The sequence below is a fragment of the Lathyrus oleraceus genome, chromosome 3 (genome assembly GCF_024323335.1).
Source record: "Lathyrus oleraceus cultivar Zhongwan6 chromosome 3, CAAS_Psat_ZW6_1.0, whole genome shotgun sequence".
NCBI classification, from domain to species: Eukaryota; Viridiplantae; Streptophyta; class Magnoliopsida; order Fabales; family Fabaceae; genus Lathyrus; species Lathyrus oleraceus.
In genome coordinates, this window is record NC_066581.1 from 165606912 (window position 1) to 165625885 (window position 18974).

Below are 18974 nucleotides of genomic sequence, written 5' to 3' on the forward strand. Positions count from 1 at the left end.
TATCATTTTATTCTCTCAATGTATAAATACTCTTATAATATTCTCAATTCCAATTAATGTCAAAATTAATATTCATCCAATATTACTCTTTTCTCTCTAATTCTCTCTCAACTTCATCTTCCCCAATTTTCTATCTTCCACCATTGTCAAACCTTCAATTTGAGCTTTATGTTCTAACAACAACAATAATAATAATAATAATAATAATAATAATAATAATAATAATAATAATAATAATATATCTACTTGCATTAAACAACATCAAGGTTAATTTTAAAGAGAAGAGAAAAGAAAGAGAAGATTGGGAGTTTACCAAAAACTAGCTTGCTTACTAATGGGTTTGTAAATTTTTCTTGGTGGTTTTTATTTTTTAGGTTGATAAAAATGATGAAGATAAAATATTCTAATAGTTTTAAAACTAAATTAAAAATTTATTGGAAAATGCAAAGTGTGCGGTTTTTTAACATAAAATTTTAATTTATTATTTTGATTTTATTATAATGTTGATCTTTAAATATTTTCTTATATATGGATCTATTATTTCTATTTTAAATTAAATCAGTTTTGATTTTCTGTTAACTTAATATTGATGAAATATTTATATTTTAACAATTGTGTCACTTGTAAAATATAAGATGTAATTATATAAGTTTCTTTATGTAATGTGACATATTATTAATAGAAGTGACACGTGTTTGTCTCGTAAAAAAACATATTTCTTAGTAGTATAAGTTAACAAATTATAAAATAAAAAGTTTGATTTTCTAAATAAAATGAAATAAGAAGACAAAATTATAATTAATCATATTATTCATTAGTATAAGTTAATAAATTATAAATTGTCACATCATTAAATTTTTATGGAAGGTTATAAATAAATTTTGTTTTATGTTTAAATTGATCCGGAAGTCTTCTAGAAAGATAAAATTGGTATAAACTGTTTTGAAGCTATCATTTCTTTTTTTTTTTTTGGGATCATTATACAGTCCATATAGAGATGCACATGTTTCTTCTTTAATTTTAATCTCTAAATTTATTTCTTGTTAATTGTATCAAAAAATTTCCATTAGGGTGCCTCATATATAATTTGGATGGTTGATAAAAATGTCATATTTTGTTTTAATATAAACTGGGCAAATACTCGTTGTGATTGTGGTAATGTTTAGTCTTAATAAAATATGAAATAAATAATATTTTTAATTAAGAGTAAGTTACACTTCCCCCTATTCTCTTATATTAAAATAAATACTTTATGATCAAAACCATCTTTTACAAATTTGAAAGACATTTACTTAGTTATATATATATATATATATATATATATATATATATATATATATATATATATATATATATATATATATATATATATATATATATATATATATATATATATATATATATATATATATATATATATATATATATATATATATTCAATTAAGAGTTTTATTCTTATCGGAAAAATATTACTCTTATCACCTTGTGTTACTGCTATAACTAGAGTCCCCTTATATTTATCATACAATCAAATTCCATCAATTTTAAAGTACTTGCTTGCAATATGTAAAGCATGTGATGAAGATTTGCTGCCCATCAACAATAGTGTTGTCATTTGTATATGTAGGTAGTGCTCCATTTCTACCACTGTACTAGGGACAAATTTCTCAAATGCTAACAAGTAATATAGAAGTTCATTGTATAAATTTTCTCAGTTACCCTTAACAAAATATGGCCAATTACATTGGAGAATGTACACAGGTTGTTAGGTTTCCGTATAAATTATTTGGTAGTAGTTGAAAAAACAAATGTGGCATATCCTAAGGCTCAAGAACTATCGGGGATAGAATTAATCCATTCCATTTTCTATATGCGACCAAGTAAGTCTAAACAAATTATTTTTTTTAATATGTTTTTTCTAAGTATTTCCTAATAACTATTTATTTTTATGTGGTCCGCACATAAGATGGATTATAAAAAAACATCACATCATTGTTCTCCTGAATATCGGTTGTTCTTCGATCATTTTGAGGTAGATGATATATTCATTACTACAAAAAACACATTTAATATTGGTTGTATATAAGGTGTTACCTCGGTTTCAAATGCGAGGTAACAATGAGCGTTAAAAAAATGCACCAAATTACCTCTCAGTTTTAGTTCCATCGACGGGTAATTTGTAAAGAGATCATGGGTTCGATCGCATGGAGATTCTTTTTGGAATTTTTAAATGACGGAAATACATTTCCCCTCGGTATTAACATTTAAGTGACGGGGAATACGCGGTTGAATTTATTATATCTAATGGTGATTGCTTATTTCATAAATCCCTAACTGAACATATAACTTCTCAAATTGGTTTACAAAATAGTTATATGAATAATTATGTTCTATCTAAGGAACAACTTACACTAATCAATAATTTCTGAGCATCCTGTTACTCATCATTTATCTCACATTGTTTAATTGTTAGAATCTCTTCAATGTTTCAAGTTCTTGATTCAACACTTCTTTTTCTACTAAATCGTTCTTGAAAGCATAAAATTTGATATTTTGCAAATTGAACAAGTATGGAAGAAAGTTGAACAAAAACTAAAAATATTGAAGAGATTTTAACCATAAAAGAATATGAGATGAATGATGAGTTACATAATGCTTGAAAAACATTAATTAGTGTAATACGTGTTTCAAATACAATATTATTTCTCATATTATTATTTCCAAAATTAATTTAATAGGTTATATGCTCAAAGAGAGGTTAATGAAACAAACAATCTTCATTAGATATAATAAACTCAACTATATTTTCTTTCACAATAATATCCTCTTGACATGTTCGATGGAATAAGATGAGAGTTGCACAAATAATCACAAAAACGTAATCTCAAACACAAACTCAATAACAACAACTAAACTATAGCATATAGTTTTTCATAACTTTAAGAAGTATAACAACCAAACAACAACAATAACATCACCAACTCAAAAAAACAACTAACATTAAACAACAACTCAAAAAAACAATCTTTCAACAAAACTACAACATCATCAACAATAAACGTATACATCAATCTCAGTTTAAACAACTACAAGAAGAAGAAGATTAAACCTCTAGGATTCCGGGTCTCAACAACAACAACAAACAAACAAATAAACAAACAATAACAACAATAACAAACAACGACAACACCACCACCACCACCAATAACAACATTAATGTAACATGAGTAGTGAAGTTTGACATACCAGATATGTGAAGAAGAAGTAAAAAAATGATTTGGGTCTTTCATTCTGGAAAGTATCGAATGAGAATCCTTATCAGATATCATCTTCGTATTAAGGATAATATATATTTAGGGCTCTCGTTGTTTAGGATTCTTCGTTAGGGTTCTGTGTGCATTGTTTTTAGGTCAGTGAATATATATATATATATATATATATATATATATAATATATATATATATATATATATATATATATTATATATATATATATATATATATATATATATATATATATATATATATATATAAGGTCATAATCAAATGACATCAAGATGTCAAACTTAGTAACATGACACCACTGATAACTCTTTACCGTATATTTGTATAATAAAAATCATCTTTGGACTGAAAGTTATTATCATATAGCTCATGCTTATAAAATTTAATATAAATCGAAAATTATTTGACATGTTAGTGAGATACATAAAAACTAGTGTCTTGCAAAACTTCATGAAAATCTTTAATTTTTATCATTTTATTTAATATATAAAATGATTTTTGATTGATGTGCAATTTTATAGGCGTGATCTATATGATAATAGCTTTCAATCCAACTATAGATTTTGTTATATGGACATAGGATGAAGAGTTATCAGAAGTGTCATGTTACTAAGTTTGACACCTTGGTGTTGTTTGACCCTAACTCATATATATATATATATATATATATATATATATATATATATATATATATATATATATATATATATATATATATATATATATATATATATATATATATAACCGAAACACATCGCATATTTGGCTCGACTTGCACATGTTTTATTATCGTTTTGCTTTCATTTCTAGTATTATGTTGGTTTTTTGTCTGGATTTCAAGTACTTAACCATGTGAGAGCCGTACACGAAGAAACGAGGCAAATCAGATGAAAAATGGAGAAAAAGACGTGTTTTTCACTCACGACGTCCAGCATGATGTTCGCCATGGAGGTAGTCATGATGTGGCTGAGGTGTCCCATGATCCAACGGTCACAAAGACCGAGTCTCCACATTTTATGAAGGTGGCATTCGCCACAAGGGATATGACGGTCGTCATCCCTTATAAAAGCGAGGCATTCAAAATGGTTGAAGCATGGACTCCCCATTACTCCCTTTTTCCTCTCACACGAATCCAACCGTTGTGACTTGATTTTCAAGACTTTGTAGCACTATAAATAGTTACTGAAACTCACTTTTGAGATTATCCAAGTTTAGTACAACTTAAGCCATATATATTTATATTTTTGAGAGCTTTATTTCTTCATATAGGAGGATTATTACATTGATGTTGTTTTTGATTTTGGAGCACTTTACTTTATAGCATTAATCTTGTGAACATTACTTTCTCATTCAAGTTTTCCTTCAATTTATTCATGTACTTAGATTCAAGACTCTGTTTGGAGCAAGTTCTTATTATTATTAGTATTATTTATTTCTTTTGTTTATTTACTTTGCATGGTTGTTGTTTTCTTGCCTTACTTTAATTTCAAAGTTTAATTTATTCCATTGGACATTCGTTGAATCGCCCGATATGTTTAATTCTAACTTTCAATCTATCGCTTTATTATTTACTATGACCATGTCCGGCTAATCTACTAGTGCTGGAATGTGAGGACCGTCGATTTGACGATACTCAGTCGATTATTTCTTTAGGATTACTATCGGGGCTGTTTTGGTTTGTATCCCAATTTTTCGGAAATTAAATTGATTTGTTACTTCGAGAGTAGAACCGTAGATACATCGAGTAAGATCGAAAGTTGTTTGATACTTAAGATAAAATTGTTAAGTTTTTTATTAATAAACACCACGAGAGAACTTTGTTAATTAATTAGGAGAATTTGATATTTCTAGAAAGTGATTTTAAAATTATTCTTGAACGAGTTTATAAATTTAGAATCCGGTTATCCGAGCGAAAGCCGGGAACCCTTTAAAGTTAAAATTTCTAACCAAAACCACTTTTTAACTAAGTAACAGAATCTAATTTCTAAAAAAAGGTTTTAACTACTTTAACGCAAAACGCAACGGGCACGCGAGAGCGGGCGATATAAATTAGAGAGTAAAACCCGGTTCCAAATACGCGAGAGTGACGGTTCCTCTTTAATTAATTTTTTCAAGAAGAAAACATTGCCCCATAAGTAGTTCTACTTAGGAATAATAAGTATTATTGATCGATGAGAGTCACATTCCAGTATTACATATCTAAATTCATTCAAGTCTATTATTTTCACTTTGTTTTTCCTATTCTAGTTCTTTTACGATCGCCTTAGATAAACACCGTAGCAATAGAAAATGATAGATTGACCATTAGGTCTATGTGGGTTCGACAACCTTTTATATTACTCTTATACACTCCGTATACTTACGGAAAGTACCCATCAAGTTTTGGGCGCCGTTGTTGGGGACCAATTACGTCAAATATCATAACCTTGTTGTTACACCGTCTAGATTAAGGCACCCTTTTTTCTTCTCTTTCGGTAAATGCGAAGGACTCGTAGTACCAGAAATTTAGAAGACCCAATATTTGAACCAAAAAAGATATGCACGTGCACAACGTTTTCTTTAAAGAATTAAGAGAACAATGTTAGGAGAACAAGACCACAAGCCACTTAAAGACTTTACATTACCTTCTAAAGAAGAACCTCATCCAAGTATTGCTAACCCTGCAATCAATGCTAACAACTTTGAACTGAAACCCGCTTTGTTGCAAATCGTGCAACAAAACCAGTTTGTTGGTCTCCCAACAGAGAATCCAAACCATCACTTAAAAGTTTTCATTCAACTAGCTAACACATTGAAATCCAATAGTGTTCCTCTTGAGGCAATACTTTTACGTTTATTCCATTTCCCTTAGAGACAGAGCATGGTCATGGATAGACTCCCTCCCAACAAATTCAATCACTACTTGGAATGACCTAAAGACAGTATTCCTCGCTAGATATTTTCCACCAAGTAAGACTGATGTCCTGCGAAACCAGAAAACCAGATTTACTCAACAAGATGGTGAATCCCTTTTCGATGCTTGGGAAAGATACAAAGAGCTATTAAGATCTTGTCCATCCCATAGATTAGAACAATGCTTGATCATTCATACCTTCTACAATAGGCTTCTATATAACACGAAGATGACCATTGATGTTGTCGCCGATAGTGCGCTAAAGAACAAGCCATATCCTGATGCATGTGGACTCATAGAAGACATGGCACAAAACCATTACCAATGGGGAACATAATGTGCATATGTAGAGAAGAAAGAAACCAAATGAGGTATGTACGAAGTTAGTAGCCTGGACCATATGAACACCAAGATGGATGCCTTAGCATAAAAGGTCGAAAGCTTAGTTATTAACCTTACAGCTACCGTAGTTGCGGTACAACCCGGATGCGAAATTTGTGGAACCCCAGAACATATCACTGTCGAGTGCAGTCTTCTAGTTGAACCAAGCCCAGATCAGGTCAATTATGCCCAAGGAAACCCCTACTCGAACACCTACAACCCTGGATGGAGGAATCATTCAAACCTCTCTTATAATAATAATAACCCTACTCAAAATTATACGCCTCAGAGACCAGCAGGTTTCCAAGCTCAAAGACCGACATAGCCAATTCAAGTTACTCCTCAGAAATCAAACCTTGAGAAGATCATGGAGAGCTTCATTTCAGCTCAAACTCAACAAAATAAAGAATTCATGAACCAAAACATTCATATGAATGAGCTAATTATACAATTAGGCAACAAATTCGATTATGTGGTAACTCATAACAAGATGCTGGAAACCCAAATCTCTCAAGTAGCGCAACAACAAGCTGCTCAGGCTACACCAGGAGGATCATTCCCTAGACAACCTCAACCTAACCCTAAAGGGCATGCTAATGCTATCTCCAGGAAAAGTGGAACAACATATGAGGAAACCATAGATCCTAGGTTGAATAACAACTCACTAAGAAATCCAGAGCCACCAAAAGGAAATATTGTGAGTACACCAGAAAAACAAGCAGTAGAAAAACCTGTAGAACCAGTGAATCAAAGAGAAGAATAAGTTAAAGATAAATAAGTTGTGAATGATAGCCAAGTCTATGTACCACCCCCTGCTTATAAACGACCAATTCCATATCCACAAAGGCTTAAACAAACCAAACAAGATGCCCAATATAAGAAGTTTGTGAAGGTAATTGAGAAACTCCACGTCAAAATACCCTTCACTAAAGTTATCACCCAGATACCATCATATGCTAAATTCCTAAAGGACATCTTAACAAATAAGCACAAGCTTGACGATCCTAAACCATTGGAATGCAATTCAATTACTGAAAACAAACTAGCCAAGAAGGAGAATAATCCTGGAAGTTTTTCTATACCATGTGTTCTAGGAAGCCATGTTATTGATAAAGCACTACTAGATTTAGGCGCAAGTTTGAGTTTGATGCCTTTAGCTATTTGCAATAGGTTGAACTATGAGATATACATCCAACTAGGATGTCTCTTCAACTAGTTGATCAATCAGTTAAGTACCCAATCGGTATATTAGAAGACATCCCAGTTAGGATTGGTCAACTTTATATTCCGACCGACTTTGTCGTAATGGACATTAGGGAAGACGAAGATATCCCTATTCTTCTAGGTAGAACATTCTTATCAATTGTTGGAGCAATTATAAATGTTAAAAGAGGAAAGATGACTGGTGACGAGAAAGTCGAGTTTATCCTATCCAAATTTCTAAAAGTGCCTCCCATTGATGACTCGTGTTGTGCCATCAATATTATTGATGAGTGCATAAGAGAGTTGGATAGATAAGCACCTACCGAAATAATAAAACTTCCCTCAAAACCTATAATGGAAGACGGTGGATTTAAATCAATGACACCGTATGTGGATGACAGTCTTTACGAATGCCTATCACTCACCCCATACCACATGCCCAGTCCTAAGAAATTGTCGATAGAGCTCAAGGAATTACCTAAGAATCTAAGATATGAGTTTCTTGATAAGGAACTCAGTCGTCCAGTTATAGTAAGTGAGAATCTAAACAGTGACGAAACTAATCGACTCTTGGATGTCTTACGAAAATACCCTACAACCCTAGGTTCTAATATCTCTGACTTAAAGGGGATAAGTATGTTTGTGTGCATGCACCGGATAATGCTGGAGGAAGATTCTAAACCCCTCAGAGAACATCAAAGAAAGATAAACCCTATAATGAGTGATGTGGTCAAGAGGGAAGTAATTAAATTTCTTGATGATGGTATAATTTACGAAATCTCTGATACTAAGTGGGTTAGCCCTGTAGATATGGTACCAAAGAAGGAAGGCGTCACAATTGTACAAAACGAAAAAGGAGAATTTGTTGTGAAACGTATAGAAAATGGATGGTGCATGTGCTAGACTATCGGAAGATGAACAAAGTAACAAGGAAGGACCATTTCCCCTTCCATTCATTGATCAGATGCTCCAACGTTTAGCTAGACACTATTATTTCGGCTATTTAGATGGATATTTCGGATTTTTTCCAAATTCTTATTCACCCGGATGACCAAGAGGAAACAACCTTTACATGTCCATATGTAACATTTTCCTATCAACGAATGTCATTCGGACTATGCGATGCCCCTGCAACTTTCCAACGATGTATGATGTCAATATTTGCAGACTTCCTTGACGAGATCATGGAGGTTTTCATGGATGATTTCTCGGTGTGCGGATCCAGTTTTAAAAACTGCCTTGCTAACCTATAGAGAATTCTGGAAAGATGCATAAAAGTTAACCTAGTATTAAACTGGGAAAATGCCACTTAATGGTCACAGAAGGTATCGTCCCAGAACACATAGTTTCGGAAAGGGGAATTGAGGTTGACAAAGCTAAGATTGAGGTAATAGAAAACCTACAATCACCCATAACAGTTAGGGAAGTCCGAAGTTTCCTTGGACACGCCGGTTTTTACCGACGCTTTATCAAAGACTTTTCTAAAGTCATTAAACCTTTAACTGGTCTCTTAATGAAATACGTCAAATTTAGTTTCGATGGAAAATGTCTCGGAGCATTCAACCTCCTAAAACACGCATTAATCTCTACACCTATCATGCAACCACCAGATTGGAACCAACTGTTCGAGATTATGTGCGACGCAAGTGACTTTGTTGTTAGTGTTGTTCTAGGACAATGAAAGGACAAGAGACTACATGTGATATATTATGCTAGCAGAACTTTAGATGCGACCCAATTAAGCTATGCCACTACTGAGAATGAGCTATTAACTATAATATTTGCTATAGAAAAATTCCGCTCCTATCTAGTTGGAGCCAAAATTATTAGATACAATAATCACACTGCCATTTGATACCTACTGAGCAAAAAGGATGCGAAGCCTAGACTACTTCGCCGGATCCTTTTTCTACAAGAATTTGATTTGGAAATTCATGATAAAAAGGGGACTGAAAATATGGTAGCTGGCAACCTTTCAAGACTTGAATATCTGAAACCAACCCTTATTCCCATAAATGATGACTTCACATATGATAGATTAATAGCTTTAGTCGATAATAAGACAAGTCACGATGATGACCCTGGCGAGTTGGAATTACACATCGAAACTACCCTAATTGTAACGAATGTACCTTGTTACGCTGACTTCGTTAACTATCTCGCAGCCGATACTCTACCTCCTAACTTGACTTATCAACAGAAGAAAAAGTTCTTCCATGATGTAAAACAATTCTACTGGGACGAACCACTTCTCTTCAAGATATATATACACTAAAATGGATCATTCATATATGGTTAAACCCTAATGATTGCTACCAGATTTTGGAGATAAGTCTCCAGACGCATCCCAAACACACACAATCCATGTTGATTGTGAGCTAATGCCCAACTATTTGGTTGGATTAAATTCAGATATCTATCTCTGTAAACCTTACGGAGACGTATTTCTGGATCATACTGAACCAGAAACAATCATAAAAACAAAAACATACAGAATGAAAAATAAAATTAATAATTATAATATAAAACATGAAACATTAGATAGGTAATCCTTAACATAAATCGAATATTACACTTCAGCATACATGTGGACATTCCAACATCTTCATAATATTTTTGATAGATCTCATAATTTTCGCATCCAACTTGATTTGAGCTTTTATTTCGTAGCGAAAAAATGTATTCCATATAACCCTTAAATTTGCACCCGTCTTCAGCTCAAAGTTGTTAAACTCAATTCTCCCTTAGTTTCCAAAATCTACATCATTCACATCAACACGTTTGTCGTCCGTATACACGATAGATTTGGGAAAAACATCAAGGTGCACCATATCTAATGCAAACAATAACATAAAATATTTAAAGACAGTTTGAAAATGAACACAATACGAATGAGGAAATGTGTCTCCAAAGGAATTCATATAGAATCTAGAAATGCATTTCCGGAGACAACATAACTTTTATAGATAGAAAACAAGATTAATGTGAGCAATGAGGAATGAAATAAATGATCTTTTACTTGAATTTTAGCTTGTTTTGCTCCTTTTGATGTAACAAAACACAAGATTGAGATTTTGAAGTGCAAATCTTAATTGAGAATGGAAGACTTTTTTAAAGGGTTTTGAGAAAAAAATGGTTATGGAGTTTGATCATGTAGGATGTTGTTTTATTACATATTACATTTGATAGTTCCATAAATGCATATATGGAAATAATTGACTTACAAAGGTGGTAGACTCTCAAATTTTTGCTTCATAATTCCGAAAATGTACTTTCAGAAAAGGAACTGAATTTTTAAATTATAAATAAATTGTTAGGGTGAGTCATTTTGGAAGAAAAAAAATAGGGGACGAGACTCAATTGAGGTGTGTTTCAGTGAGGCACAAGGTGCGTCCGAAGATGCATTTCCGAAATCATATGGGCATTTTTGGATTTTATAGGGTAATTTTCCACCATATAGGGTGAGATTAACAATTCCCTTGAATTTTTTAGTAGGTCACGTTCAAGCTTGGCAAATCCTAACACGACCCAACCTATTCTCACCTTTACACTCGAGACTTTTTTAAAAGTACTTATATTTATCGAATATTTTGATAAAAATGAAAAATTTAGTAGTTTAACAAATATCGGCTTTTTCAAAGCAACCTTCACGTATTAGATTTTTCGTAGATTAGTAAAAAATCCGGTATTGTTAATTGAAGGGTTGAGATTTTGCCAACAACTTTGTACGGGTGTGCTCCAAGATGAACCCTAAGTTGTATAAATAGGGTTCATAAGTTGTTAAGAAAAAAGAAAAATTAGACCAGAGGTCCTTTAAGTTATTTTTATGTAACGTGTTGGTCCTTTAAGTTTTTTTTGTAATAACTTGGTTCTTTAAGTTACCAAACGTGTGCGTCGTTACTCTTTTTAACATAGTGAATGTGCAAATTATGGATGCAATTATTTTGAGTGGTATGAAAATGATAAAGTGCGACTAGAAATATAACAGTCACACATTTCTAAATGTTCAAAATATGAGAAAAATGATGTAGAGATCACCCTAAAGGATCAAATTGTTACAAAAAAAACCTTAAAGGACCAACTTGTTACAAAAAAATAACTTAAAGAATCTCTGATGTAATTTTGCATAAGAAAAACATCTTATAATACCTCAGTTTTTGGTCAAGGCATAAGTGTTCTTTATGGGGTGAAACCTCATGTAGAGTTTCGGCCCGCGAAGGGCACCACATGTCTCGGCATTCTGAGATCCAAGTTGAATAATATGTTGCCCAAAACCAAGAATAGAAAGGTTAGTAAGATCGAGTTTTGTGCAGACTAGATTGATACTTATGAAAAGGTGAAATATGACCTTATTGAGTTGAAGACCAATGAAGATTTGAAAGTTATGTGGAGAACATATCACCGTAAGCTAACTAAGGATCGATCGAGCTTGATGTGACAATTTCTAGATATATCGACGACATAATTAGAATGTTTAAATGTCCAAAATCATCTGGTAGTATTTAGATTTTCTTATTTATTATTGTTTTTCGTTAAGTTATGTAATCGTCTTTCTAAGTTAAGTAACCACTTGTCAAATGTTATGTTATATTCATCATGCATCAATGGACGTGCCATAATGTTATCTAATAAATGGTGTTATGCAAATATCTGAGTAATACTACACATGATATACAAATAATACAAAAATGATAGTAAGGTCTAAATAGGCCATATGGGCTATGTGTGTTGCCTGCGAGGCCAATGCATAAACATCACCATTTGGGTTCACCAAACATATGGAGTTATCCATAATGACAGTTATCATGTGTAGGCGTTGAGCATCATCTGTACCATGTGGAGACGGAGGCACTTCATCAATAAATAATCCACCAGTGAAAAGAGATTGAACTCCTCAATAATCTCTTTGACCTCCTCTGATATCAAGATATCTGAGAACTTCTTCACCTTCGGCAGTGATCGGTCTTGAAAAAAACAAAGTAAAAAACAACAATTACTTTCATCATATGAATAATAAATAAAATCACATAATCAACATATCATATACATACCTCTCTCTGCCATCATCTGGATGTCACGTGATCGATATATCCAGTGATCAGTATATCATATACTAGGCCCTCAAGGAAACCCTTCATTTGTGTGTAAATACGCCTCTATCGAAGTCGGAGCAGTGACCTCTGTCTCAACCAAAGCAGTGAGCTTTGTCTCAACTGGAGGAGTGACTCCATATCATTTATAGCAAGTGATTCAGTATTTATCTGCGGAGTAACCTCTGTAGTAGTCGGAGCCTTTGTCTCAAATGGATGTGGCACCTCTGTCGTCTTAGAAGGACGTGTCACATATAACTCCGCCACCATTTGCATATCATTCTCAACTACTTCTAGATATCCTAAGCAAACAGGCTCATTATCATGATATCTAGTCCATCCAACAACAATTCTAGATCTTCTACGTCGAGTACTGCAGGGTGCACGAAACTGATCGACCGCCAACCGCCTCTTGATAAAACCGGTTGGTTACTCTCCCTTCACGGAGATACAAGTCCTCTACTTTAACTCACCTCGCTCGAGTCGTAGCTGCAGCAAGTTAAGCTCTATCGCATTGCCGAAAAGCAATCGTGTCATCATATCCTTTGATACTCACTGGAAAAAATTCAAAAACATTTAACCTATCAATTTTTAAAAAAAAAATCCGGAAAAAACCAGTATATTACCGATTTTTATGAAAAAATATGTAAAAATTCATACATATTTCCGCTTTTTTTGAAGGATCTGATAGTAGGTTCCGTTTTTTCAAAATATCCAATAAAATGTATGCATTTTTATCGATTTTTTTCATTAAATTCGGTAAAAATCCATGCATTTCTATCGGCTTTTTCATTAAATCTGATAATAGATATGCATTTTTACCGGAGTTTTTAAAAAATCCAATAAAAATGCATTCAACACCTGGGTTTTTATCTCTTTTTTTCAAAAAACGCGATAAAAATGTACGGTTTCGTACTAAAATTGTTATTTACTAGTCATAAAATTCAAAAAAGTGCAATAGAATCTTTGAAAAATCCGATAATCTCTCAAGTTTTTCAAAAAATCGATATCTTTCAATACTTTGATGAAATGAATTATAATATTAAATTAAATGATAAAAAGTTTAGACTTAATATATGTTTTAGTCCATAAACTAAATTTAATATTCCGCGTTATTCTTTTAACTAAAAAATATTACAAGTTAATCCTGTAACTTCAATTTCATTACTCTATTTGGTTTTTTTCATCTATTTATAAAAGAAAAAAATGTTAAAAATTATGGTGATGTGGCGTGACAGCAAGATTATTGGTACAAATCTGAGTCAATATATGTAATTAAAAACGGATACACGGTTTAAACTGTGGGTTTTGTTTTCAACCTCTGAAAACAATAATCCATGTATCAGTTTTTAACTATATATGTTGACTCAAATTTGTCTCAATGACCTTGTTGTCACGTCATGTCACCAGAATTTAACCTCTTTTTTTTTGCCGAAATTGACGGAAGGATCAACTATGGTATCATAAGTGAAATTAAGAGATTAACTTATAACATTCTTTTAGTTAAAGGACTGAGAATTTTTTATAGCCAACTTTTTCAAATTATATACCAAAATAACCACATTTTCAATTTATTTATCAAACTAATCATGTTTCAGTTGGACGACAAAAGGAGGCGTCAACCCTTGTGGCACATGTTTTGATTAGTTACACATATGCGTCATTCATCATGACGCATGCATATACCTTGTAGGAGCATGTGCCACTGCATGTGATTATTCCTTTATTTTTTTACATTTACTTAGGCTATGTTTGGATTGATGGAACATAACGGAGCGGAGCAGAATGGAACATGACGGAGCGGAATAGAATATAGATCTCACTCCATTGTCTGGTTATTTTATTATAAATGTCTCATTCCATCACATACACCATAAATTGGATGGAACAAAAAATAGAGATTTGGATGGAATTGAATGAAATGGATTCCATCATATTTCATTCCATTTCACCCATTATTTACAAATCCAAACAATGGAATCTCATTAATTACCACTCAATTTCATTTCATCCCATACCACCAATCTGAAACTCTTAGGGTATGTTTGAATTAGTGGTATGAGATAGAATGGAATGGAATGGAATAGAATGAAATGGAGTAGAATGATAACTAATGAGATTCCATTGTTTGAATTTATAAATAATTGACGGAATGAAATGAAACCGGATGGAATCCATTCCGTCCAATTCCATCCAAATCTCTACTTTTTGTTCATCTAAATTGGAATGTATATGATGAAATGAAACATTTTAAATGAAATAAGGAGTGACATCTATATTTCATTTCACTCCCTCATATTTCATTCCGCTTCGTTCTGTTATGTTCCATCATTCCAATTATAACCTTAAGGAATCTGAACTGATCCCGTTACAAACTCACCTTTGATTAAATCGTTTGTTTTCGTTATCTAACTTGAATAAAGGTTTAACAAATTTTCCTTTGATTTTTACAAGTCTTTGGAACGCAACAACGCGGTTTCTACCAAAGTGTTAACAACGAATAACAACCAGAAAAGAAAAGTGAAAGATCCTTCGTTTGTTGACGATTGAAACATAGCGATGAACATCTTCACTAAAAAAAAAGAATTCGGTAGTATATTTGAAAGATCTGGTGTACCACATATTTCAAAAATCCATAATGTTATGGAGCATACCCATTTTTTTTAAAAGTACTTATATTTATCGAATATTTTGATAAAAATGAAAAATCCAGTAGTTTAACAAATACCAGGTTTTTGAAAGCAACCTTCACGTATCGGATTTTTAGTAAATTAGTCAAAAATCTGGTATTGTTAATTGAAGGGTTGAGATTTTGCCAACAGTTTTGTACGGGTGTGCTCCAGGATGAATCCAAAGTTGTATAAATAGGGTTCATGTGTTGTTAAGAAAAAGGCAAAATTAGACCAGAGGTCCTTTAAGTTATTTTTGTGTAACATGTTGGTCCTTTAAGTTTTTTTGTAACAACTTGGTTCTTTAAGTTACCAAACATGTGAACCGTTACTCTTTTTAATATAGTGAATGTGCAAATTATGGATGCAATTATTTTGAGTGGCATGAAAATGATGAAGTACGACTAGAAATATAACAGTCACACATTTCTAAATATTCAAAATATGAGAAAAATGATGTAGAAATCACCCTAAATGACCAAATTGTTACCAAAAAAAATTAAAGGACCAACCTATTACAAAAAAATAACTAAAAGGATCTCTGATGTAATTTTGCATAAGAAAAACATCTTATAATACCTCAGTTTTTGGTCAAGGCATAAGTGTTCTTCATGGGGTGAAACCTCCTGTAGAGTTTCGGCTCGTGGAGGACACCACATGTCTCGGCATTCTGAGATCCAAGTTGAATAATATGTTGCCCGACACCGAGATTAGAAAGGTTAGTAAGATCGAGTTTTGCGCATACTGGATTGATACTGATGAAAAGTTAAAATACGACCTTATTGAGTCAAAGACCAATGAAGATTTGAAAGTTATATGGAGAACATATCACCGTATGCTAACTAAGGGACCGATCGAGCTTGATGCGATAATTTTTAGATATGTCGACCACATAATTAGAATGTTGAAATGGCCAAAATCATCTGGTAGTATTCAGATTTTCTTATTTATTATTGTTTTTCGTTAAGTTACGTAATCGTTTTTCTAAGTTATGTAACCGCTTGTCAAATGTTAAGTTATGTTCATCATGCATCAATGGATGTGCCATAATGTTATCTAATAAGTAGTATTTTGCAAATATCTGAGTAATATTACACATAATATACAAATAATACAAAAATGATAGTAAGGTCTAAATAGGCCCCATAGGCTATGTATGCTACCTACGAGGCCAATGTATAAACATCACCATTTGGGTTCACCAAACATATGGAGTTATCCATAATGACTGTTATCATGTGTAGGTGTTGAGTATCATTCGCATCATGTGGAGGCGGCAACACGTCATCAACGAACAATCCACCAGTGAAAAGATATTGCAATCCTCAATAATCTCCTTGACCTCCTCTGACATCAAGATATCTGAGAACTTTTCACCTTCGACGGTGATCGGTCATGAGACAGACAAAGTAAAAAACAACAGTTACTTTCATCGTATGAATAATAAACAAAGTCACATAATCAACATATCATATACATACCTCTCTCTGCCATCATCTGAATGTCACATGATCGGCATATCTAATGATCAACATATCATATACTAGGTCCTCTAGGAAACCCTTCATTTGTGTGTAAAGACGACTCTATCGAAGCTGGAGCAATGACCTCTGTCTCAACCAAAGCAGTGAGCTTTGTCTCAACCGGCGGAGTGACATCCATATCATTTATAGTTGGTGCTTCAGTATTTATTTGCGGAGTAACCTCTGTAGTAGTCGGAGCCTCTGGCTCAGATGGATGTGGCACCTCTATCGTCTAAGAAGGATGTGGCATATATAACTCTACCACCATTTGCATATCATTCTCAACTATTTCCTAGATATCCTCAGCAATATGCTCATTATCATGATCTCTGGTCCATCCAGCAACAATTTTATATCCTCTACGTCGAGTACTGCGGGGGTGCACGAAACTGATTGACCGCCAACCGCCTCCTGATAGAACCGGTCGGCGCTACTCTTCCTTCACAGAGATGCGAGTCACTTTAACTCGCCTCGCTTAAGTCGTAGCTACAATAACTTAAGCTCTATCATGTTGCCGAGAAGCAATCGTGTCATCATATCCTCTGATACTCGCTGGAAAAAATTCAAAAACATGTAACCTATCGAATTAAATTTTTTTTGGAGAAAACCAGTATATTACCGAATTTTGGGAAAAAATATGTAAAAATTCATACATATCTCCGCTTTTTTTGAAAGATCCGATAATAGGTTCAGTTATTTCAAAATATTCAATAAAATGTATGCATTTTTATTGATTTTTTTCATAAAATTTGGTAAAAATACATGCATTTCTATCGACTTTTTCATAAAATCCGATAATAGATATGCATTTTTATCGATTTTTTTTTAAAATCCGATAAAAATGCATTCAACACCTGGGTTTTTATCGGTTTTTTTCGGAAAACACGGTAAAAATGTAAGGTTTTGTACTAAAATTGTTATTTACTAGTCATAAAATTCAAAAAAATGCAATAGAAGCTTTGAAAAATCCGATAATCTCTCAAGCATTTCAAGAAATCGATATCTTTCAATACTTTTACGAAATGAATTATAATACTAAATTAAATGATAAAAAAATTAGGCTTAATATATGTTTTAGTCTATTAACTAAATTTAATATTCCGCTTTAATCTCTTAACTAAAAAATGTTACAAGTTAATCTTTTAACTTCACTTACATTACTTTATTTGGTCTTTTCCGTCTATTTATGAAAGAAAAAAACGTTAAATTATGGTGATGTGGTGTGACAGGTAGGGCATTGGTACAAATCTGAGTCAACATATGTAATTAAAAAATAGATACACTATTTAAACTGCGAGGTTTTGTTTTCAACCTCCGAAAATAAAACATCTGCAGTTTAAATAGTATATCAGTTTTTAATTATATATGTTGACTCAAATTTGTCTCAATGACCTTGTTGTCACGCAACGTCATCAGAATTTAATTTTCGCAGAAATTGACGGAAGGATCAACTATGGTAACAAAAGTGAAATTAAGAGATTAACTTATAACGTTTTTTAGTTAAAGGACTAAAAAACTTCTATAGCCAACCTTTTCAAATTATATACCAAAATAACCACATTTTTAATTAATTTATCAAACTAATCATGTTTCAGTTGAACAACAAAAGGAGGCGTCAACCCTTATGACGCGTGTTTTGATTAGTTACACATATGTGTCATTCATCATGACGCATACATATACCTTGTAGGAGCATGCACAACTGCACGTGGCAACTCCTTTATTTTTCTACATGCATGCGCCACTGCATATGACTACTCATTTATTTATTTTTTACATGCATGCACCAATTACAATGACGCATATTTCTATATTTGCATGCATGCGCCAATTGCAATGGTGTTTGTGTGTAAAAATCTAATGCATACGCCGTAAAAGTTGACACCTTCTCTTAAAACATGATTATGATTTGAAAATTTTATTTATTTCAA

General features: G+C 32.6%; 1 protein-coding gene across 1 annotated transcript; it reads left to right on the forward strand.

Moving 5' to 3' along the window:
* The first annotated feature begins 7758 nt into the window (after positions 1 to 7758).
* LOC127130251 (uncharacterized) lies at positions 7759 to 8076 on the forward strand. The gene has a single exon (XM_051059295.1). The coding sequence runs from the start codon at positions 7759 to 7761 to the stop codon at positions 8074 to 8076; it is 318 nt and encodes a 105-aa protein (XP_050915252.1).
* Positions 8077 to 18974: the final 10898 nt, after the last annotated feature.

Coding starts and splice junctions, on each gene's coding strand:
- LOC127130251 (XM_051059295.1), top strand. CDS start 7,759: ATGTCTCTTCAACTAGTTGATCAATCAGTTAAGTACCCAATCGGTATA.